A 25,986-nucleotide genomic window follows, 5' to 3' on the forward strand; every position below is an offset into this window, starting at 1 on the left:
TCACTTCGTAACTTCATTCATAACACTTCGGTAATAAATCATTTTTTCTTGCTTTACCTCGTTGTCCCGAATGTCCAAAAATGTAAGGTGTTCCATGAGAGAGAACTTCACTGTTTCGGTTGGCGGTAGCGTGAGCCGGTTCATACGCAAGTCCATTTTCCGTACGTGGTTTAATTTGTGCAGTATCTCTGGTGGAATCTTCTCTATCATATTGCCCGCCATGATGATACTTTCCACTTCTGTGATGCCCAGTTCTGAGAGGTTGGCCATGACCATGGGCACGTTGGTGAAGTTGTTGAAGGCCAGCACAAGAAACTGTAGGCGCTCCAGGGAGAGAAGTTCTTCTGGTAGGGATACCAAGTGGTTGTTGTGGATATGTAGGGCCTGCAGACTGAAATTGCCGGGAAAGGGGATGATGAAGCAGGTGCAGTAAAGCTGGGAACAGTAAAGGTAAACCTTGATCCAATATTACGAGTCTGGTAGGAGATTAAAGGTTTGCAGATGAAAAGTAGAAATAACAGGCTGAGATAGTATTTTAAAAGGAAGTTGCAACCAGCTAGAGTTGGAAATAAGAATAAAAACAGAACTTTGATTATCAAACGGAATAGTCCATTGGGTAACTATATGCACGTCGTATCAAAGAAAATTGTCGAAAGCGTCGTTGTCCGGTTCGTGGTGAACCACTGAAACTGCTTTATATTAGAAATTCATCAAATCAGTATCAGTATTGTAAGGCAAGATGACTAAGTATACGCGATTGTAAGACTGGGTTGTCATCTGTTAAGTGAATACTATGTTCAGAGAGTATACCGATTGAAACCTATCATTTCATGAGCAACGACTTATTTATTGATTCACATGCTAGTTTATTCCATCAATAAATGTAATGACAACCACTGTTGCTCATAATTGCTATGATTAATCATCAGCAACATGGATGGGAGGTCAGATTAATGTGCTTGAAGTAAAGATAATCTACTTACTTTTTCAGTTTGCCAATGTCTGCAGGTATCTCTTCTATCCTGTTGTTGGAGAGGTTCACCTCAGCAAGAGATTGTATCTGACAGATTGAGCCGGGAAATGCACCAAGATCATTGTCTGCCAGATTAAGACTTCTCATACATTGAAATCTTGAAAGAAAGGGAAGTAAAGATAATATTATACTGAGAGCAAAAATAGATATTATACAGAAACGGAATTCATTGCATAACGTATAAAACAGAATAGACCGATACACTGTGATATCATCGTATATCATCAACATCGCCGTGGGTACACTAAACTATACATCTCTCAGTAATTATGTCAGAATTGCAAACAAATTTCAACCGATTTTCTTTGCTCAAGATGTTTTTGAGAAACGGAGTGTGTATTTTTTCCTGCTTGGCTAACAGCCTTACAAAATGAGTATCAGAACGCTCTGTGTCTGGTGTGCATGAAACTGAATAATTGTATAGTCCCACCATAAAGCAAATGTCCACCGTTTAAAAAAAAATATCGCAGAGGTGAAATAAAATATTTGAATGTGGTTATCAGCAGAGAATGGTATATTTAGTTGGTCATATATCTGTTGTTTTAGGATGCACCTAATTCCATCTCTTCATTATGTAACAGACATTTCAAAAAGGGTCCAAAAACCTTTTTTATTTCATGTGCCTTTACGAAAATTCACATGAGCCCATGAACTGTGCTTTATGACCATCATTTTTCGGCACTTGCAATTCCATAGAATGTGTTCGATAGTCATGACGAATGCACATTTTTGCTAAGGATTTTTATGTAATTTTTTTAATCTCTTCCATAACCTTTGATAAACACCCGCAATCCTTCATGTATGAGCTGAATTGGCCATAAATACCCTGACTGACTGCATTGCTGACCATGAGGGGTGTTCTGAAAGGTCAGCTGTCCGAAAAAAACAATCACCTGTAGCGAGCTAAAACTAATCTTCAAAATGAAGAATTTAGCAGGAATTATCTATCAATGAAAGCAAAAAACCCTTTGTTGCATCATAGTTCACCCATACATTGTGCAAAAGAACGAAATTAAAATAAAATAAAAAAGTCACCTTTTGCACATTTTAAAAATTTCCTGTTACATAATTAAAATACAGGATTAGCTGGGCTCAAATACAACAGATACATGACCAACTAGATATACCATTCTCTACTGAAAACCGCATTAAAATATCTTATTCTATCTCTGTGATATTAAAAAACACATGTGGACATTTACTTTCTGTTAGGACTGTACTTATAAGTGTACCTTGGAATATCATCAAGCCAGCCAATTGTGTAGATATCCTCCTCTAAGGGTCGTTCCCGTATGACGTTATGGCGCAGGTTTAGGGTACGAAGTTCAGTGTTGACAAATACCGTTTCTGGTATGAATTCAAGATGGCAGCTTGATAAATCCACAATTGTGGGCAGTTTGGATGTTGCCTGAAATTCGTTTGGATCAAATTGATAGAAGTTTCATTAAAAAAAGTTTTTACCAATCTTAATTAGGCAGATTCTTTTGGAGCCGATAAGTCATCTCACATACATATGATTGTACATGTACTTTATCTATGATACGATCGATCATGAGAATTAATAAATAGGGGTTACATTTCTGCGATTGCAAAATCATTTGGTAATTTAGGATATGGAGAAATAGAGTTTTGTACCATTTATGTATACATATATATATATATATGTCATTATCAGTTTATCGTTTTGAACTTCATCTTCATGCATTGCAAAACACAAGCTCAGTTAAACGGTTGTTTTTTCCGCTATCATCCAAAAATCGTTTAAAATCAAAATACACTATTTTGATATTTATGGACTATTAAGATAGTCCATACACTATGGTACACACTAATGGTCATATTTATTCGTCAGGTTTGGATTTTATTGATCTCAGCTTCGAAACCAAACTGGACTTTAGGGGTATAGGATTGTCAGGGAAGAAGACATTTTTCAGAGAAGCCCGATGGTCATCTGGTTAGGCCATACTTTGTTTCTGGGTTTTTCTCGTTCATACTTGGCACATGAGTAGACAGACACGGAAGAATAATTATCTGATGATTTCCACCCATATTGTTTCGAGAAATAAACCGCACAGAGCGGAAAATATTTCAAATCCGTGCACAACGTCAATGTGCGCAAATATATTAAAAATAATGTTTTGTTGCCATGGTTACTTAAAATAGTAGTTCGCGCTCCAGAGCCCAAAACGACGCTCACATAACATTTACGAATGGACTATAGATGATGATACTAACTATATTTTAGACGCAGACACACTCATTCTATCTTAGGTTATACCATGTGTTTATATTTACGTTTTTTTATGACGGTCTTCACAAACCGTTGTTCGATGACATCCTGAAAGGAGCGAGACAGGACCTTTCTAGAAGATACTGCGTGCTTTGCCCAATACCTCTATCCCCACCACCAACAAGAACATCACAACCGAACACCAACAATTAAAAGAACAAAACTTGTTGACCAAGAATATGTTTCTTACCTTTGGTTGAAAAACTGAGATAACCGTTCCCTAGTAATTCAAGTACACTTTGTCTAAAGTCTTGCACAATGAGGTCATTGTGAGACACTCTTTAAGAGATATAAATTATTTTAGGTGTTTAAGGCTTGACTGCATGGACACACTGTTTCCAACTCGGGTAATTATGATTACAGAGTTATTTGTATTTCGTAAAGGGAAATGTATATCTGCGATTTTGATCTGATCAACAAAATGATGATAATGGCGATACGGAAGAAACAACCGCTCGGACATGCCGACGATGAAACGATTATTATAGCTCACATCAAGAATTCATAAAGACTACGAATTTGGAAGCAATACTACAACATCTCAGCTATCACTCGGCGGGTTTTTGCAATGTATCTTGGCTTCTATTCAATGGATATCACTACTATTTACTGTTTACATGAGTATTACGAGGAAATTACACCCCGTCTAGTTCTACTATAATATAAATGGTTATGTTCTTTCAAAAATTGACAAATTCAGAGACTGGGGTGTTCATTTCAAATCAGACATGTTATGGGCGAGCCACGTGGATTCTATTGTAAGTGGTGCTAGTAAGGTTTGGGGTATGATTCGCGGAGTTTGTGGACGTAATGCCAATGGTAATTTGTATAAAATGCTTTATTAATCGCTTGTACGAAGTCGCCTGGAATACGGTACAATAATTTTTGACACACATATCAGACGTGACCTTGAATCAATTGAGCGAGTACAAAGGAGAGTCACGCGACACATTCTAAGCCCTGATATACCTTATGAAAATAGATTGCATATTTTATCCCTGTTGCCTCTCTCATATCGTCTGGAAATCAATGACTTGTTTTTATGCATGATTGTTTTAATGGTGTTCTGGATTTTGACTCGTCAGCTTTTATTGTTCCATATACAAAAAGGGGAGACAATTTGTTGTTGCGGCAATCAAGATTTTATTCTGAAACTTTTGCGGCTTCCCTTTTTATCCGTACCCCCAAACTTTGGAATTCTCTTCCTTTCAATATATGGTGCAATGACTGTCGATTAAATTATAAATCTATGTTAAAAAAGTTTTATTTTAACAGAATGGGTCGGCTCAATGTTGACGACATGTGCAGCTTTGTCAGTTTTTGTCGTTGTTACGACTGCCGGCCGGTTTAGGCGTGATGGTGGGCATGTCGCCAACAGGTCACTGTGACCTGATTGGTCTCCTGTGTATATATATTTATTTTTATGTTTACTTGTAATTATTAGTTATGCCTATGTATGTGCTTGTATGTACACGAAATAAATAAGTTAACTATTGGAGTGTTGTCACTTAATTTTTGTCTCAAAATACATGACTCAAAAAGTGTACCTCGTTTAGTAGTGATTATTAGGCTTCTAAGGAAATGGTATTATAACGAGGTTCTTAAACCCCTCTAAGACAAAGAAGGCCACTATCACGCCATGGCACGGGAAATCAAATATGATATTTTGTCTCATTGACGAAATGCCCTGTATCTCCCTCATCTTTAGGAGTTTAGAGCTAATTAAGGTATCATTTTGTTCAACTTGGTTATCTCTTTACTAATGAAAATTAATATTTGAGTTCAGGAAATATTTGTCCGCACTTTTGAATAAAAACATAAGTATTTTATATCTAAAGTAACTTTGAATTCTTGCTTTTACATGTATACAAAAATAGCTTCTGGAGATAAAAAAGTCTGAATTTTATACCTCTATACCCCACACTTGAGTACCAACTTGAAGCAAAGGAACCATCAAATTTGATCTATTTCAATCAATGACTTTTTAAATAAACCCGGTCAAGCCAACGCCAGTACCTGATCCCTGATTGTTAATGGATTCGGGGGATCACCCGCAATAAATTACTTTGGCTGAACTCATGAATGTCAGTCGGCCTAGACATTTCATGGGAATTTTTAGATGCCAGTTCTTGATAAGATCACGGACCTTTTAAGGTACTGAAATACCTAAAAAAAGCTGTTCGTTATAAAGTGCGTACATGTATGTAACGTATACGTCTTGGTGCGTTCCCGGTGAACATCTAATTCTAACGCAAATACATTCATGCCTGCATTTTAATACTAGAGATGTTTGGCTGGGACGTTCCGAGATCGGAATCGGGATATGAATTCAGGTCGCGTCGTACCGCGACACATCTTTGTAATGTGACATGCGTTGTGATCCCTATATAAATGGCCATTGTGACAAAGCTGTGGACCCTGTTGTAGATTTCACATAAACATAAACTACTTGTTCTACCGCATGCTGTTAGATTGTTATAATGGAACACTACATCGTATTATAAACACGCAGGCACACTAAATAGACTCACCGATCTGACACCGTTTTGTAATATGCAAGCCAAGCCCCCATCGGATATAATGCCTTTTGTCGTTCGACGCCATTCAACATTGTTCAATCGAGATAGGAGGGTGACACCAAGTTGTCTAAAATTTCTGATGGCTTTGTGTCGATTTCACTGCAAGGGTGTAGAATGACAGGGAGATAGGCCCTGAGCCAATCAGGTATGAAGGGGTCTTGCCGGTGTCAGATCGGCGAGTCTAAAGTGGGCGGGTGGCAAGTGTAAAGGGGTCGGTTACATTTTTGTATATTTATAAAGATACTCTTGTCTCGGCTTTTTATGGTGGGTTCATTATCTCCACGGCCTACCGCCTACACAGCCAGTAATGTGATGTGAGACCGCCTCCACCATATGAATGGCTGAACGTCTGTCATTCACATTTGGATCGTGTGACTGCTAGCATGGGACGCGGTCCTTGTGAAATTGATTGAGCCACAGGGAAAGTTATGGTTCATTACATCCAATCTTTTAATGTTCAATGTATGACCGAAATTGATACAGTTTGTAATATTGAAAGTTTTACTTCACGCTGCTATTACGATAAATAAAATTAATGCTATAATGCAGGGTGTCGCAAAAGAAATGCGCGAATTTTACATTCTGAGTATGAACCATAAACTGCCTGGGTGTCTAAATTTTCTTTAAAATTGCAACGTTTGGTGCATTTTTCTCTAAACATAAGAAATGACTACAGTCTCAATTCAGAATTGAACTTTTCACATCGAGGTAAACAAGAAATGAGATAGATAGATAGATAGATCCAGGGGGATGATTTGGGAACCTGTTTACACGTTTCAACACAGGCCATCTTTTTCTAAACACGTCAAACGTCGCTAAGGACAAAAGCCAACCGCTACTTTTATGCACCAACGTGAACCGTATTACCCATAGATTGCTAAGATGTGCAGTACGTCACTCGGTAATGTACACAGTAAGCACATGCAGCGACGAAATGTTGTATAACGGCCGAAAACAACAATGGTTTTTCCTCTTGCCAATGTGACTGACGTCATGACGTATTAGTCGACGTCATGGATCTGCTTAGATATTCAGGCTTCTGTCTGGGTCAAAATTAGTTGCCCACCATAAATCGGCTTCATGGCGCTTATTTACCCATCAAATACTTATCTAAAAACTTCAACAAAATCAAATTCAGATTTGGGAAACCTGCATTCAGTAGTATTTTTCTGCATTTCATTGCAGCAAAACATGGTAGTTCTGTTGAAATACCACTGAATGCAGGTTTAAAAATCAGAGATTATTTTGGGGAAGTTTTTAGAGATTTGTTGGGTAAATAAGTGCCACGAAGGTGATTTATGGTGGACAACTAATATTGACACAGATAGTACAAAGACACAGTCCGTGTTCTCTCGCATCCTGCAGAGCACTAGGCCTGATCCACTTCATCATCTAGCATGGCCATGAACTCAATTCCATCTGCATGTTCTTCGTCAAGTTGTGGAAGTGGTCCAGCCTCGACCTGGCCTTGGCGTAAAGCTGCCTCGAATCCATTTTCGATAACCTGGGGACTCACGGCACCACAGGCATTGCTCACAATGTTGACAACGTCATTCAGCTGGATTCGGTCACACTGTCCTTCCGCATTCGTATTGCGCTTTTTCCACAATGTCCACTCTTTTCTGGCGTGAGATTTAAAGGATTTCATTACCGATACGTCTAGAGGTTGCACCAGAGATGTACATCCTGCAGGTATGAAATTTAAAAGTCCTCCTAATTCTGTGACTCTCATACCGAAGTCTTCCGTTTGATGTACTCGGTAACGGTCAACCATCAGAAGGAACTGTTCTACTCCATGCCTCTCCAGGTAGGGATCGAAGACATTTTCCATCCAGTGTCCTAAGGTCTCCTCCCTCACCCATCCAGTCGCAGAGAAGGGCCACGATGACGTTAGGTGGTAGATCTTGGCGTCCTTCCAGGAGGGCTAGCTGACGAACAAATCCACGACGGGGAAACGTGATGTGGGCTTTCGTCATGTTGCCGTCGGCTGTGACACAGAGAGTAACAGTACAGCCAAGTTTCACATTGGATCTTGACGTCCGGACGTCTACTGAAGATGACCCCGTTTCATTACAAGTGTGCATAGGACGAAAGTCTAATAGTATGAAGGTTTCATCCATATTGAATATGAACATCATGGCGATCTCGAAATGTTCTATATTCCCGGTGACATCGTTCCTAAATTCCTCCACTCGATTTGCGGCGTCTTGAGGCAGGGTAGTTGAGTTTTTATTAACTTTGCGTAATGAAACATGTTTCCTGTCCATGAAACCGTCCACCCATCCATCTGACTCTCGGAAATCGTGGAGTGTGGGTCTAGTGCCAATAATTTCATCTCGCCGTGCATCAGCGAGGTTTCTCCACCAAGCTTGGAAAATGTCTAAACCTTTTTCCTTCAGGTCCTGTACGGCGACGGGGAAGCGTAGCTCACGTTGCTGCCGGAACCATTCGTGCAGCTGCTCCTCGACTTCTGGCCAGGCACCCGTATTCTTTGGCTTCACTCTTCTGCTTTCACCCTGATGTTCTTGCTCCATTCGTTCTAAACTTGCTAAGTCCCACTTACTAAAGGTGTGGATGGATATGTGATAGTGATTAGCAAATTCTGTCATGTTAGCCACAATTCCATTCATTACGGCAGTTTCAAGTTGTCGCAGGTACCTGATCTTTTCCGAAACGGAGTAGCTTCGTCTTCTTATTGGGATGGGTTCATCCATTGCGATTTCGCACGAATGGCAGCACGTACAGTACGGACACTTGGCCCAGTTTATAACGTCCCCGATTATACAACATAGGGCCTAGGCGTAGGCATAATGCCTGGGGAAGTTCAATCAGACATAGCCTCACAATACACGGTGTTGCAAGTATGGAAAACGGTAACGGATGGTTCAACATTTTCACAGGTGTACAGAGATTAATCTTTTCTCTGACCCCCTCCCTCCTGAAGAAACGGGTACTCTGAAAAATGTGGATTTCTAACTCAACATTTTCCTAGTGTAATCTTTGTACTCGTGTGTTAATGTTGAAAATGTTGAACCATCCCTAAATTTTGTGTGATTAAAATAAACCAATTACCAACTGATTTATTAAAAGTCACTCGTTTCCATAACAAACAATTCAAAAAACCACCCCGGACCCAATTTTGGAAATACCATTGACACTGGAACTTCGGAACTGCTCATAGGTCAGATATATTTCATAGGAGCGATTCAACAAACTGCCTGAGTGTTTAGCATAACCGCGAAATCGACCACAGCACACTTCGGCATTGCTCCGCCATCTGATTGGCCATTTTATCACAAAAGCGGTGAGTAACCATGCTCTACGTAGTTTGTGAAGGGGAATGGCCTGCATATTGCAAACCCACCATAAAAAGCCGAGACTAGAGTATATACTTAGCTTAAAGCTGAACTGCATGAACAAAAACAGAAGCGTCCATGGTATCAAGCGTATTCGAACTCTCGGTCTCTGGATTCTGAGCGCGCCGTCCAAGCCGCAAGGCCAATCTGACTATCCACTAGATGAGGGATTGCGATTCATTTGATCAACCTCAAACTATGCTTACGTCATGTTGATCAAAGAAGGTCGTGAGTAGGCCTACGTGGAAGAAAAACATGGCGGTACGGAATCTTCTGAGGAGGCTTTCTGGACGGAATAGCAGGAGTTCTCTGGTATTTAAGCTCGTTTTCATCAGATAATCCACGATGGAGTTTAGGTGAATATTCTTTCTGTGAGTTCGTGTGCTTTTACAGATCATATTTCTTCTTCTTGCGAGGTTTTCGGACGTATTTGCCCCTTTCGATTGTCCACATGCTTGTATTGTACTCGGTATTTGTATTTGTGACTCGCTCTACCAAAACTAGGTGCTTGTCGCATCTAAACTTGACAGGTTGATACGGACTTGTTGTTCATTTCCCTATTGTAGACCTTTTGTGAAATCTATTACAAACTGATTTGGTCACATTTCACAAAAGGTCTACAATAGGGAAATGAACAACAAGTCCGTATCAACCTGGCAAGTTCAGATGCGACAAGCGCCTAGTTTTGGTAGAGCGGGTCACATTTTTTCACATCCAGGGTGTGAGAGCTGGCGTATTGCATTTTATCCAATACGTCATCCCCGCAAATAGCGGGGTAGGTTTTTTTGTTGATGGGGAAGGGGTTTTTTTCTCATTTATTTTCTTTAATTCTTACTTGTGTCTTTTTTTCAGGTTCGTTCTCATCAGTGCACACACACAAACATGGATGTGCTTTTTATTCCGTCAGCATGGTTGGACATGGCCTACGCGTAATTGTATGTGTACTCACACTCATGATCCAGCACTTCAGGTGTCCTGCTGACAGACTGGCGGCAGCACCACTATTTCGCCGTAGACTATCATGTTTCTGGCAGACTTCTGAAGGGTGTTTCGGTCGTTTGCATTTCTCTCGACCACCGTGCTGGTGGTCTTTTTTTATAAACATGGACGCTTCTATTTTTGCTCATGCAGTTCAGCTTTAACCGAGCTTTAACCGATGCATAAAATCATCACGAAGGATTTTTTCATCACTGGCATTTATTTTCAATCTAAATACCGTCACATGGGGTGACTTCGAATAGACTCCAGAAAAAAAGAAGTGGAGTAATAAAAACATGTTTTGATAAGGGTGTTAGTTACCCCACTGTTCTTAGCCACCCCATGTGACGTATATTGAACATTTCGAATAGAAGGACTTGGTATTATGAATTGTATTTGAGCATCGAGCTTGATATCTTAATAATATTTTACTTGTCTGTTCCTGGTGTAGCATCTGACGTCCATACGTTCTCGTAGTAACTGTGTACAAAAATTAAATTATGATTAATGGAACACGGGCGTTCATTAAACAAACTGCATTAGCCATGTCTCAGTATTCTAGAAACATAAAGCGCATTGCAGTTTTGCCTGTTTTCTGTTACGGCTTTGATTGCCTTACTTGCGCATGTTTTCAGGTGAAGTGCTCCTGCCAGTAGGTCTAGTATTGCATATGGGGCACAACAACATCACAACAAATGTAAAACAACCACTAATATGGATCAAGCACTAAAACTTTGCTGAGAAAATTCTTAAACATCCATCAAAGAAATTCAAAGACTTAAAATAATTTGCTGCGCCAAGTTCCCGCTTCATATCAATGTTTCACACAATCAAGTTCGTGACAGGGTGTTTTAGACCTGCAAAGCTCGGGATCACATGTCGGGCCTTGGGGGGGGGGGGGGGGGGATATCGTAGAGGAATCTCACACTCAGAATGCGTAACTGTGTATATACAAAGTCGAATCACATGCAAGACACGCTCAATACACCTATGCGACAGAAAGTCCCTTTGTCCCCTGGAATGTTTGATGTTTAAAAAAATCAACACTGAAACCAAATTGTAACCCTGGCCACGACGACAGCAATTAAGACCTGATGTAAACAAAACACACATTCCTAGGGAAATTATTCACACGAATAGAGGTTTATTGAAGGTACCCTATCCGCAGCAACACGAGCCAAACAACCCCTGATAGAATGTTACTGTTAGTCTGTTAGTGCATTGATACGTACCTTCATCAAACTCACCTTTTTGCACTTTCTCAACCATTTGGCGAATTCGGCTTCGTTGAGAAACGACAGATAGATCGACTTGTCGTGGTGAGAAACGGCCGTCAATTTCAGGCAGTATTCATGCTCCTTGAATTTGACAACCTCCACTGCACCTTTTGCCAATTGTAAAATTGCTGGTTTGTGGCTCTTGGTTTTGTCTGAAACATGAGAAACCGATAGTAATTGGGATGAAAGGCGTTCACAAGGCGTCAGGCAATATCAGACCAGATTTTGCCCTGTTTTGCTTTAGAAGCAAGAACTGAACAATGAGTGTCCATTTAAATCAAGCTCAGTCAGTTTGACAGAAGAGATCGTCTTCATGTCGTTCAAGCCTATAAAACGACTAGACTATTATTTCACCTCTCCCATAAAGAAACTATCAAACGTCAAAGTATGGGTAATGGGCGACCTTGGTTCAGTACATCCTCAATTCCGAAGTCTTCCAAAGAGAGAACAAACAACATTCGGATCCTCTTCAAAAGCTAGATAGGAAAGAATGCCCAATCATGAACTGCCTTTGCACTGCCTTCACATTACCCATTTGAACAAGAAGAACAGACAGATACACCACATCCTCCAAGACTGCGCTCTGTTTGAAATACACCGGAGAACATCCAGGCCGGAGGATGAAAATGTAGCCGACGAAATGTCAAGAAGAAGAAAAGCGTTCATACAATTTTAAAAATCAATTCACCCACCCCCATGCAGTAGCATCAGTTTCAACTTGGTTTGAATGACTTTAGTTGAGTTGTCTAACCGCCAATGTAGTGATTACTGCTGATAACCGATACAAGTAAAAGGCGAATTACATTCATCAACAAGTAAATTGCAAAAAAAAAACATCCGAAAATAAAGGAGTTACGGACAATAAAGATGTTCAGATTCAAAGGTGTCAGTTGATTGGAAGAATACTAGTATTCATCAACGATAGCAGTTTAAAAGACATTTTAGTCGATGAGATAACCCAAGGACCCAGGAGTATCTTTGGTTCGCCATCGGCTTTAAAAACCTGGCCAAAAAATAATTATTTAGGTAATTGGCGAAAGTTTTAACTTGCACTTAGGATAGATACTATGATGAGCGACTTACCCGTTGCTAAACAAAAAAAGGTAACATATATTATATGACATGCCCTTATTATACGCATACGAAGTAAAATGACATGTCATTCTTCAGATGACGGGGTTCCACACCATCTTCTGGTAGTTCACCTTTGGACAGTATTTTTAAGACATGCGTCTGACTAGATATCTGATCTGATCCATAAAGGGAAAAGAGGGTTGCGCATACATTTATGCCAATATTTTCAAAGCTGAAAATTAAGAGTAGGCATATGAGAGAATCCAACTTACCTCGACGCGAGTCCATATCGTGAAAATTTCTTATAATACCGTAATACACTAGTAGTAGGGGAGCATAATGGGATATGGAACAGCTTATATAACCTAAGCGAATGGCTGTATTCACGGACTTGCCTTTTCACGGGCTTTCATTCCCTCAATAGAATAATGTAAGGCCTATCAACATTTCTATGGAGAAAGACAAGCAACGAGGGAATTTCGTCAGTGGATCGGGGAGTTACCAGAGTAAGACAGGGGAACCATTACAGAGGGATAATCCGCATAGATTGGACTTTAGGGCATCACAGTCATGGCTGAAAGGATTCATGCAAAGGTGAATCATTAATTTTAATTGTATTAAAGTAATAGTCGGCTTTTTATTGCAGTATCTTTGTTGATATCAGAACATTTCCCCCTTTTCTCCAGAAGCATCAGTGCTATAGCAGGAAGTAGATCATAAGGTATGCACACTGAGGTGCCGGTGTAGAAGTTTGAAATGTCCTAGTCCAGGGAACGATGGAGGATTCTCTTGCACTTTTATATCTCCGAGCCATTGACGGTCCTGGCCTCTTTTGCACCATGTGCCATAGTCCGTTAGTATAAAATAGGGCCGGACACGTTTTACTTCTACACCCGATAAATCGCTCTGTGCGTTCACACACAATCAATGCGATTCAGCTAATGCGACTTCAAAATCGGTTGCATAGGGCGAATCAGAAGCGTTTTCTGCGTGAATAGATAAAGCGATTCCGCTAAATCGATTTGGAACTTTAAACGCGCCGAATTTTGATTTCGTAACGGCGAACTTGCCGAGCAGCCGTTTTTTTTAGCAAGCGCCGGACTTGGCGTAAACATGCTTCTCCATCACCTTCAAATGCATAACACTGGGTACTGATACAAATGCCTAAAAATGGGCCGGGGGTTCTTTTGGAACTAAAAGATTTGCATCACCTAAGTTGGAAAAAGTTTCTTTTTCGATACCTACCTTTGTAGATTAACAACCTGGTTCCTGAGATAATGCAGAGCCGTTCTGACCACTGGTGGAACATCTTGCCTTTTCTAACCAGCAGCACTGAGGCTAGGTAGTGTCGCGAGTAGGTGTAATCATGTAGCGGCTTCCCTAAAATTGAGAAAAACACGCGTTTTGTGTCGTCACTGTCGTGGCGTTTCCAAGGCGCAATCTGAATAGACTTCGGAGTACATGTATATTGATGATAATAATCTTTTGATATCTAAAGTGCTAAAGAATTTACATTTTTTTAAGAACTGTGTAAAAAAATATATGCCATAAAACAGTACAATACAGGAGTAAAATAAAGTAAAATAATATAAAAGCAATCATACATGTCATAGATCAATTCAAAATGAGACGAGATAAGGTAATTGGTAATTTATTTGGCCAACATAATAATTAAAGTACATGTATGAGATTTTTAACAGTGGAAATAACGGCCAGGGACACAGCCAAGATCAACAATTAGATTGCTTACGGCTGTGCCCCTGAAGCGCTTTGAGATCATGCATGCTTGATGGGTCTGAAAGAGGCCCAACCGCGAATCCGAAGCCTGCAGTAGTGACATCTATCACAGTCACAGTGACAGTCTTCATGTATTGGTGCGAGGGATAGAGAGGACCCATGGATCGTTTCTGGAGCAGAGTACGCGCCCAGGTATTCGCTGACTGAGCAGCTGCTACTAGTACACAGGACTGCCCTGGTGGAAAACTTTGTGCTCATCAGGAGAACACGGAACGTGATGCGTGATCTCAAAGGCAGCCAGTGAAGTTCTCTGCCAATTGGGATTATGTGGTCTCGTTTTCTGCGCCCTTTCGAGAGCCTGATGAGACATTAAACGGAAACCATCAGGCAGGATTTGCAAGCCTTACGAAGAACGACGAAGTACGGAGTATGTACAGTTGAGGTCAGAAGTTTACATACACCTGGGTCGAAAACATTCAACTCTAATTTTTAAAAGGTTTCATTGTACTTACAAAAACGATTTTGATGTGATGATATACCTCAGAGGTCTACTTTATTTTCTTACTGCATTCGTTTATTTCTGTTTCTTTATTTCAGAATTATTGGACATAGTTTGATATCTCTATTAAAACCAGTGGGTCAAAAGTGTACATACAGTAATACTTCAATACTTGGTAGCATTGCCTTTTACAGCAATCACCTGACTCAGACGTTTGGGATAGCTGTCTACAAGTTTCTTACAATACTCTTGGGGAATTTTGGGCCATTCCTCCTGGCAGAAGTTATGTAATTCAGTAAAAAATTTTGGCTTCCTTGCTCTGACCCGCTTCTTAAGTTCAGTCCAAAGATTTTCGATTGGATTTAAATCTGGGCTTTGTGAAGGCCACTCTAAAACCTTCACCTTGTTGTCCTTAAACCATTTGGTGACTACTTTCGCCGTATGCTTGGTATCATTGTCTTGCTGAAAACTCCAACCCCGACCAAGCTTCAACATTTGGGCAGAGGCCTTGACATTGTCATCAAGAATCTGGATGTAGTGTTCTTTTTTCATGATACCATTTATTTTCTGGAGTCTTCCCATTCCTGATGCAGCAAAGCAACCCCAAAGCATGATGCTGCCACCACCATGCTTTACGGTTGGGACGGTGTTTTTAGGGTTGAAGGCTTCACCCTGTTCACGCCATATTTACCGCTGGTCGTTATGACCAAACAGCTCCATTTTCTTCTCATCAGACCACATAACATTCCTCCAAAATGCTGTCGGTTTGTATTGATGTTTCTTTGCAAACTCCTGTCTTGCTTTTCGGTGCCGATCTTTAAGCAGTGGCTTCTTCCTGGGGCGATATCCCTTCAGTCCAGCTCGATGAAGAATGCGCTTCACTGTGGATCCTGAGACACTCACTCCTGCATCCTGCAGATGTTTGCAAATTTGCTTTTTTGTTGACCTGGGGTTGATCTTCACCTTGCGCACCACGGTCTGTTCATCTTTGGGGGTCAGTTTCCGTTTTCTTCCGCTCCATGGCTTGGTTAATGTGGTCCCGAGGTCCCTGTACTTCTTGACGATTGTCTGAACGGAAGACCTGGGTAGATTCAACTGCCTAGCAATGTGGCCTAGTGAGGACCCTGCCTTGTGAAGATCAACCACACGTCTTCTAAGGTCTTGGCTGTGCTCTTTGGATCTACCCATCTTGTCTCTATGCTTGTGAACACTGAAATGGGCTATACACTATAGAAATGCCTTTTTATATAGCCCCTATAGAATGCTTGGGTTATTACATAATTTCTGTAGTGGCCAATGGCCTGTGAAATCATCTGTGAGGCCCTATATTTCAATTTCTTGATGATTCAAGGTTGTGTTTTTAGAGTTTCACTTGGTGTATGTAAACTTTTGACCCACTGGCTTTAATAGAGATATCAAACTATGTCAAATAATTCTGAAATAAAGAAACTGAAATAAACGAATGCAGTAAGAAAATAAAGTAGACCTCTGAGGTATATTATCACATCAAAATCGTTTTTGTAAGTACAATTAAACCTTTTGAAAATTTGAGTTGAATGTTCTCGACCCAGGTGTATGTAAACTTCTGACCTCAACTGTATGTGAATTCTCTTGAAAAATCCCCCTACAACTGGGATTAAAGGATGATTTGTCGCATAAGTGAATCCACGCAGGACTTGATTACACCACAGACTTTCTTACTTCGCATTTCATCGTTCTTACAACAAGTTGCGAAAACTGCCTTATATGGTCGGTGGATTCGTGTGGAAGCGGTAGATTCAAAGCCAAACACATTGGCCGAACACGAACACAGGATGCTCCTTACATGAAGGTGTATGTTCATTCTTATACTAGGCATCTGGAACAAAGCTTAGCTGTTATCAGTTAGCCAGTAGCAGATTTTGGTTGCAACGGACAATCTTGGTAGCCGCGGTAAGCAATCGGGGTTTGCAGCTCACAGTATTAATTCATATACATGTACTTAGTAGAATGATGTGTATGAGTAAGTTTAATCTAGGACTAGGATATACAAATGAACTGGGTTACACAACGCATGGACAATAGGATAATGTCTAATTCGACTAAAGGAAGATGCTCAAAAGAAATAGTAAGATTAACTTACCTGTGTAGAATTTAATTTGATAGCTTAGTGACTCTTTGGCTCCCTCGGCTTGGATCCTGCTGTTATCATTATACCCAATACTGGTCAGGTATTCATTCTGCATGCCCAAGGGACTCGTGTAGGGATCCAGCCGTTTGATGATGTCACCATTATACTGAACATGTAATGCATTGGTAGGGTGACCCAACTGCAGACAGATCTTCTGGGCAGTTGTTTTAAGGTCACATGGCACTAACTGAGACTCCAGAGTGGTCTCATCGGGCGGATATACCCGGATGAATCCATGGGATGTATCCTGGTCTATCCACTTCTGTATCTCCTCCTCTTTCAACTTCTGTCGCTTAGGAGGGAATATTTTAAGAATATGTCCCATATAGTTATCTGGGTTAATGTCAACCAGCGAGTCTGATATATCCCAAACATCTTCTTCCTCATCCTTTTTCGTGGTTTTATATTCTGTACCATTCATGTGCTGGCTCGGATAGTCGTCAGCGAATTCGGCGCAGTCCCACCAGGCCTGGGTTCGGGTCGTGTAGCTCCTCTTCCAAGGATTTCGCTGCACCTTGAAGTCAATGCCCGCCCCATTATGCTGTTGTTGATTTGTAGTCATTTTGTCGTCCAGGAAAAGTTGAACCTAAAACAATATAAAGATGTTTTGATCCGCTATGCGAACGTGTTATACTTGCTATTTTCGGATTGATGTAAATGTTTATTGGTTCCAATTGTAAAGTTTACTGGCACGAATTACCCCCCCCCCCCCCCTACGGTTCACATCCTTTGTGTTCCGTTTGCAAACAATTTACTATTTTGTCGTCTTTTTTTTCCTTTCTCGATTGAATATACAGTATAGATCCCCCAAATCGCAACCGTAAACTCAAAACCTCGGTCAGGTTGGTGAGATCACAGCCGCCGAGATCGATGGTATTACAAGAAAAAAAATTCCGAGCTTAGTCGCACGTGACATCCCTCGGCCCGAGACTTTAGTTGAGGTAGGTGAAAGTTGACGAGTGAGTTATGCTGAAAACAACGCATTATGCAGATATACATGTTGAAGAAAGTGTACAGTAAGGGATGCGCACATGACAGACAAATGACCGAAAACATTGTTCTCAAACTATGAATCGGAACGGGCCAAGTTTCAATAGCGAACAGTATGTACTGACAGATATCTTTAACTATAACCACAAATGAACAGAACATCTATAAACAGTCTCACGTTGGAGTGTTTACGACTTTTGTCAATGGACCTATTATGAAGTTTTGAACTTTGACCTATCTGACCTTAAAAATGAGTTGAAAAGAAAAACGTGTATAACATAATATCCTTAATTGATACATTCATCCTATAGATTTCAGCAAGTTCCGTCCAGTTGTATAGGAGCAAGTTCAGTTTTTTCCGTTTTCACTAAGCGCCCCCTGGTGGAGAAAAGCTGAACCAGATCGAGGTAATTTTCGATGCGAACAGCGCCTACTGATATGCCACACATTTACCGCATATGAAAATAACACTTTGAAGTAGTCTCAAGTTAGAGCGTTTAGTCAAGGGACCAATGATGAACTTATGAACTTCTGTGACCTTGAAAGGTTGGTCGAACAAAAAACTCGTATGATATGTGATGTTTCCTCAGCAGATACGCCTGCCATATGAATTTCATCAAATTCAGTTGTGTTGAATAGGAGCAACTGCAATTTTTCAGTTTTCAGCAAACGCCCCTTGGTTGAGAAACCGAGAATTGGATTGAGACGATTTTCAATAGCGATGAGCGCGTACTGATATGCTACACTTTTACACGCATGAAATGAAAATTTAGAAGCAGTCTCGTGTTAAAACATTTACGCCTATATGGCAAGCGGAATGTCCAGTAATTAAAAAACTGGTTTTTTACCTAATAAACTAAGTTTATTTGGAAAAAATATAGGTTTTTTTAAAACAACCTTGTTTATTTGCTAATAAACTGAGTTTCTTTAATAAAACCAAGTTTTTTTACTTTCTTTACTAAAAAAGTAGGTTTTTTAACAGAAACTAACATTTTATGCTAAAAAACCTAAAAAACTTGGTTTTTTTACCACATAATCGTATAAAATATAAGTTTCTGTACAGAAATGTCCATTTATTCAATAAAACAAGGTTTATTACCAAAACAACCTAGTTTATTTAAAAAAACTAAGTTTAATACTAATAAACCTAGTTTTTTTTAAAAACCTGGTTTATTAGAAAACTTACATTTTTAAACCTCGATCCTACCTACATTGAGTTATCTGGGATGAGGTTAGGGTCTCACCAACTAGTTTACAGAGTGCAGTGAAGTGCAGCATTAGTACCACGTGGTGCCGAGGTTGCCCATCCTCGTCCCGATAACATCGCGGATTTGTGTACATGGGGCGAGGTAGAAAATACAAGTTTCTCGATAGAAAGTAGGTTTTTGCACGCCGTTTGTCCAGTTATTCAAAACAACCTACATTTTTACAATAAAACCAGGTTTTATTGCAAAAAACTAAGTTGTTTTGAATAAAAACCAAGTTTTTTACGTAAAAAGGTAGGTTTATTAGCCACTTGTCCAGTTATTGTTAATAAACCAAGATTCTTTTCTATAAAACTAAGTTTATTACCACTGGATGAAAAACTTATATTTTAGGGAATAAAACCAAGTTTATTTGTTAAACTTGACATTTGTGGATAGAAACAAGGTTTATTAGGTAAAAAAAATGGTTTTATTAAAGAAACTCGGTTTTTTAAGGAAAAAAAACAAGGTTGTTTAAAAAAACTATATTTTTTGCAAATAAACTTAGTTTATTAGGTAAAAAACCAGTTTTTTTTTATAAATCTAGGTTTTTAAATTACTGGACACTCCGCTTGCCATATACGCCGTCTCCGATGAGGACGACAATTATACCCCTCAGCTATACCGCTGGCCGAGAGTTAAAAAACAACAACTGCAGATCAAACTTTTCGTATTCCTTAGGATTTCTTAGAACTCCTTCTTTTCTCGACTCATTAGAATCTTTATGGCCTGTATATAACGTTGGCTTAAAACATTCGAACCAGCATTTTTGTGTTGCAGAATATGGATTTATTAAGTCACTGCACGAGTGAACATTATGTTGACAATAAACGACCATGTTTGTGAGAAGCATGCATCTGCATATTGAAAATAGAAGTAAGATTGAAGTGATCCCGCTCATGGCAATGGAATCACAGTTTATAGTACTATGGAGTGTAATACGACTTTAAAAATGGCTGTATGTTGTTTATTTTCAGAGGCCTGTCCGTGGGCACGATGAACAACATGAACAATGTGTGTTCAGTGATTGGCTGACAGGAGTAGAATTGAAAGACAAAGGAGGAAAGTTAACTCGACAAAATGAGCCATCCTGGTCCTGACAGCTTTATTGAATATCAGATCGCGCAGATTTTTGAATGGAAGCTTCCCTAGTGACTTCAACGCACACATGAAAGATTGGCTTGATGAGATGACAGATTCTCCTCGAAATGGCTGCCATGGCCGCCATGCTGGATACATCAGATTGCGCAGCTCCTTTCCGCAAGGGACCTTCCCGCTAATGACTTTCAACAGACACAAGAAAATTTGGCTCGATCAGATGAAACCTTCCCCTGAAATCGACGGAAAACAAATTCAATATGGCTGCTGTGGGGGTTTTCGAAGCACCCTTTTCTTCGTCGTCCCAAATAATCCCCCAAAAATTGGAACCACTTGACCGAGGCGTTTGTCTGGTGATTGACGAAAATAAATGTGAACGGATAATAATATGTCATCGACGATAGTGACATGATCCATCGACGGGCCATAGCATAATCTCATACCTCAAGTAAGATTCTGTGAATATGATTTGCTGATACACGCCACGTGACCGTGTGGTATTCGCAATGCGTCCCGCTCAAACCGGTCGACGATTTTGTCATGCCTCCCGGCGTGACGACATTCGGCATGTTACACTCTGTGGCGGGTAATAATTATATAATATGCCAAGAGTGTGCCGTTTCTCGTGGCAAAATTGACAATCATACGATACTGCCAAATACACACTGGCATCACGAGCTTTTCGGTCAAGTTTTGAAGGCATATAAGTTGGTATGTGCCGCGACCAGTATTTCCCCCGACGTCGGCATCTCTACGTAAATAGCCCATATCAACTGATGCGTCATCTCCTGGATGATGGTGAAACTAGTGTGCCCGCCGCGCCTGCCGTTTTTTAACAGTTACCCGAATAGGTGTAGGCCTATTCTTATAAGAAAACAATGACTTTTGGTGCGACATAATAAATATTAAAGCCTCGGGAGGAGACAGGACCACCATTGATTTTTTAAGCCTTTTAGCAGTTAAATTGTCAATGTTTGACCGCGACGCATCAAATACTGCGTGGGGTTGTGATCTGAAATGTTGATGTGATATACCGGACAGTCGGACAAGTAAATGGTGAAAAGTAAACTGGTAGTTGACCACGGAAATTTTTTGATAATCGACACTGATATTTCCACTATTTCCAGCCAACTGGCAGAAAAATCTCAAAACACGCTCCGTATTGCCAAATTAGCGAAATTCAAAATTAATTTTTTTTCATCAAATAATTTCTTTATATCTGTAGACTGCCCACAGCAAATAGGATTTCAATACCTCTCCAAATATGTCCTCGATAGTTGAAAAAATACTCCCGTCTAATTGATAAGTTTGGGCCCTCCAACCATTGAATATTCATTGGTGGTATTGTCTCGGAGACACTGCCTCCCGGCGGGGCGACATTCGGCATGTTTAACCCTCCGTAGCAGGCAATATTTATATAATGCCGTGCCCGAATGTTTGTCCGGGGCATCAAAAGGCGAAACAAACATTCCTATAGGGTGACCTTATTGATAAATAGAGTGAAGCGCGGAATGTAGAGTGCCATCTTTCAAAATAAACGTTGATATTATCCGAATGATCTCGTTAGAAGACAGTGTTGGCCTTAAAAGGCCAATATATGCAACGCTGCGGTTTTACAAAGCATACATAGCGACATAGTGATTTTTCGATGTATGTGTAGATCTACCATTCTCCTTGTCTGGTAATGCAGAACCTCACAGGAATACATACATGTAGTAGTCCATTCGATATACTCTATCTCCTTAACTATAACACGAGATATCTCCACCCTGAAACAGTCAATAATATTCACCATGACTAATACAATAATGACCTGCTTATTTCTGGTTGTATGACATGAAATAAGACGTAAGAAGTTTGTCGTAATCAACACTGACCAGCCTAGGCCGAGACATCAACTTCTACGATTTGACCAGGTATGACTGATAGGCCTTGTTCTATAATATACTTTTGCTAGGGTGATGAATATTCAGCATTAAGGTGGGCCTAGTGACTTTTCTTTGTCAGATGTTATAGTTCCGGAGATAGAGTATTATGCGCTGTGCCTTAGTCCGGGATCGTGTAATTGAAAAAAAATGAAATTATGAGTATTTTAGATCCCTCCACGTTCTCCAGAGTGGACATGATATTCAAGCACATTATATTTGTCAGTATTGGCGCCCATTGCACCTGCAGTTCATGCATATGATACATTAAAATCGAGCCTGCGATCATGTGACCCTGTTTAATACCACTACCGTGAATATTTATTCCCGTTTCGAACCCATCAGAACTGTTCAAGGATCAAAACATAACTCGCTTCAAATCATCAGCAGCCATTTTCCACACGCTACAAAAAGTGCGCATAAAAACACAAATAACACTTATTTTTAGAAGAACAATTTTTCGAACATACTTTTGACAACAACTTTTTTCGCATGATGAGTACATTTCGGAGACAGTGGACAGGCCTAATCCCTCACACTATCATGAGACAGTATGATTAGGATGATGAAATAGACTAGTACCCGGGAAGTATTGTGATCAGAAGCCCTAAAACACGGCCTTGATTATTACATGAATGTACGCATTACAGCTATAAGGCTTTATATAAAATGTACATGACATGGTGAATAATGCACGAATTGCACAATGATGTTATCGGGTTTAACCCTATTTTGCTTCCTCTTCGAGCGCTGTACGACCAGTCTTTCTTGAGACATAAATCAAATGCATGGGTGACATAGACAGGAGTAGGTACGGCTTCTGCAGGAGTCAAAATCCGCATCTTAGCTCCATTTGATTAGGAAGTCAACTCTCTTACTGTACGAGGGGTAAAACCTCTTTGTCTTAACCTGTCAACTTAGTGCCGCTGGTGATTTCGAACAATTTGAAAGTAGCAAATCAGTGGAACCCCGGTAACACGACCACTCATGGGACCGTGGTCGGAGTGGTCGTGTTACCGGGGTGGTCGCGTTACCGGGGTTGGGAATCCCCAGACGAAATACATGATTATTTTTCCCGCCAAAATTGCCGACTGCATGGCGTGTGTACGCTGTACTACCATAGCAACGCTGCCTGATTGAGATGATGCACGCTCCAAAGTTTTGTTATCATGCCTTGCAAGAACAGTTCGTCGATAAAATTACATGTTACATTCTCAGAATGAGTTAGAAAAGGTAATTTTGTAACTCATTTTATCCACAAAGTTTCATTATCTGCCCGACGAGACAAGACCACTAATGAATATTCATAGGTTGGAGGGTCCAGGCCTATCTATTAGACGAGTGCATGTTTTTACTCTCAAGTACATATTTGGAGAGGTATTGAAAAAATATTTGTTGTGGCAAGTCTACAGATATAAAGAAATTATTTGATGAAAAAATTAATTTCGAATTTTGCTAATTGGGTAATAGGGGGCGTGTTTTGAGTTTTTTCTGCCAGTTGGCTGAAAAGAGTGGAAATATCAAAGTCTGTCTAATTTGTCGATTAAAAAAAAATTTCCGTGGTCAATCACCATTTTATTTTTCACCATTTACTTGCCCGACTGTCCGGAATAACATAATCTAAATTTCAGATTCACAACACCACGCGTTCTTTGATGCGTCGCGGTCAAACATTGACAATTTAACTGCTAAAAGGCTTAAAAAATCAATTGTGGTCTTGTCTCCGACGTGACGCATTTGCGGGCAATTTGGTGAATCATCCTCCATGTACCCGACTGTTTAGTGTTTGTGACGATTGAAGTAAACTTGTCGTATGATTCCACGTGAATGGTGAGTTGAGTAATGCTACAGTTTTAATCAAATCTATTTTCAGTCAAAATATTTAAAGAGATATAAAATGATACTGTAGTAAATCAACCAAGTTCTCCATATCATAAAACATTCAAACGTCTCGCAAGCTTGTTATTGTCATAAGTGTGGTCTTCAAACTACCCGCCGTTTATTATAAGTTCATATGCAAATAACGCAAATCACATGATTTTGCTGCTGCTGAGTGCGCATGTCTGGTACTGAACTGGCTCAGTAATGAAAACAAACCATGAAAACGTTAGAAAAGGAAAGTTTATTTATTCATTTACACTTATACAATTGATCATACCTGCAAAATCACATTGTATTTTTGGTTTTCATATGTATTCCCATGGCCATTGTCCCCGTCTCAACAAAGCTTGGCAGCGAGGTGCTAATTACTATGCCGCGGTCGCGACCGATTACATGATTACGGCAATTAGGCCTGGTGGTCGGGTTAGCGGGGTTGATTTTCAGTTTGGGACCGGCCAAGCAGGTGGTCGCGGTCCGGTTACCGGGGTGGTCGTCTTAGCGGGGGTCTCTTAATGGTAATTAGAGAGGAAACCATTCGGGACCGGAGAATCGTGGTCGCGTTAGCGGGGTGGTCGCGTTACCGGGGTGGTCGCCAACCGGGGTTCCACTGTACCTAATATTGTTAATAGAACATGTCATTTGTGATAAAATTGGCTGCTTTGCTTTACTTTGATATACATGCAACAACATTTGATACACCGTATGGATCCGAAATTTTAGTGAACGCGACAAATATCCTTAAAACAGTGGGCGTATGATTGCAGCCTTGTTCATTGATCATGAATCCTATGTTACTGTTTTTGGCTTCATGAATTTTCATTTGCTTTTGGCGCAACATATAAGTCGTCAATGTGGCGAATATAAAAATACCCAAATGGGGAGTCTACACTTGATGTAAAGAGAATATGTAATTTGTAAATTACGTTTTCAATCCCCATAATCCCCCTTTATTTTTTTAAGTGTAGTCTGTTTTTTGGTTATTTTTTGGTTGGCCAACCGACATCACAGTCATGATCAGATAATTTTCGACATTCTTTGATAGAAATGATTGTTTATGTAGTCTAAAGAGAAATAGGCCTTCCAAGATCAACAGAAATGAATTATCATCATAATTAACCTCACGTTACCCGCGTACAGACACACACAGTATCATCTTGTTACTGGTAATGTACAGTGAAGCTCATATTAACATCAACACCTACTTCAAACGATATCTCTCACACTAATGCACGAAATACACTACGGTTTTTAGCATATTGTTATAAATTTTGTTTGCTAATAAACCATTATGACGGAAAGGTAATGACACATGTTTTCCATTATGTAATCAGTCATTATCTAATATTTTTTATTTCGAACTTTTTTGAAAGATGACAGCTAGAGCACACAATTCTAAGATCTTTAGTTTTTATTTAATCAAAATCGAACAAGCGGCGATGGAGATATAATAAAATAAATGCAATTTTATGGGACGCTTTGTATAGACAACACAATGCTTTGCCATTCCAATAGAACACACCTATTCACGCCTATTGTTTTGATCGAAGTGCGCTCTCTTAAAACTACCATATCTAGAGTTTTGATTGGTCGATTTTAATGAACTAAAGACCAAGATTCTTAGAATTTTGTGTTTCATCATTCAAAAGAAAAAGACCTCAAAGATAAGTCGAAATTAAAAAGTTTTTTGTAAGGGTTTTTTAAATGGCCGATTACATAACGAAAAAAAAAACTTATACAGTCACATTCCTGCTATAATGTATGATTAGGAAATAAAATTTCTGACAATATGCTAAACACCGCATTGAATTTGGTCCATTAGTTGGCGAAATATCGTATGAAGTACTTGTAGGTGTTG

General features: G+C 39.9%; 1 protein-coding gene across 6 annotated transcripts in view; it reads right to left on the reverse strand.

Annotated features, from left to right (window-relative positions):
* LOC135496244 (PH domain leucine-rich repeat protein phosphatase 1-like) overlaps positions 1-25,986 on the reverse strand; it is a 111,437-nt gene that overhangs the window by 57,284 nt on the left and 28,167 nt on the right. For all 6 annotated transcript variants that reach the window (XM_064785441.1, XM_064785442.1, XM_064785440.1 and 3 more), the window contains exons 2-7: positions 16,946-17,579; positions 13,833-13,967; positions 11,484-11,665; positions 2,266-2,441; positions 984-1,130; positions 58-391 (exon numbers count right to left, since the gene is read on the reverse strand). In XM_064785441.1, the coding sequence (XP_064641511.1) occupies positions 58-391; positions 984-1,130; positions 2,266-2,441; positions 11,484-11,665; positions 13,833-13,967; positions 16,946-17,555 (1,584 nt within the window). In that variant the 5' untranslated portion in view covers positions 17,556-17,579. The remainder of the gene's footprint in view (positions 1-57; positions 392-983; positions 1,131-2,265; positions 2,442-11,483; positions 11,666-13,832; positions 13,968-16,945; positions 17,580-25,986) is intronic.

The sequence above is a fragment of the Lineus longissimus genome, chromosome 11 (genome assembly GCF_910592395.1).
Source record: "Lineus longissimus chromosome 11, tnLinLong1.2, whole genome shotgun sequence".
Taxonomy (NCBI): Eukaryota; Metazoa; Nemertea; class Pilidiophora; order Heteronemertea; family Lineidae; genus Lineus; species Lineus longissimus.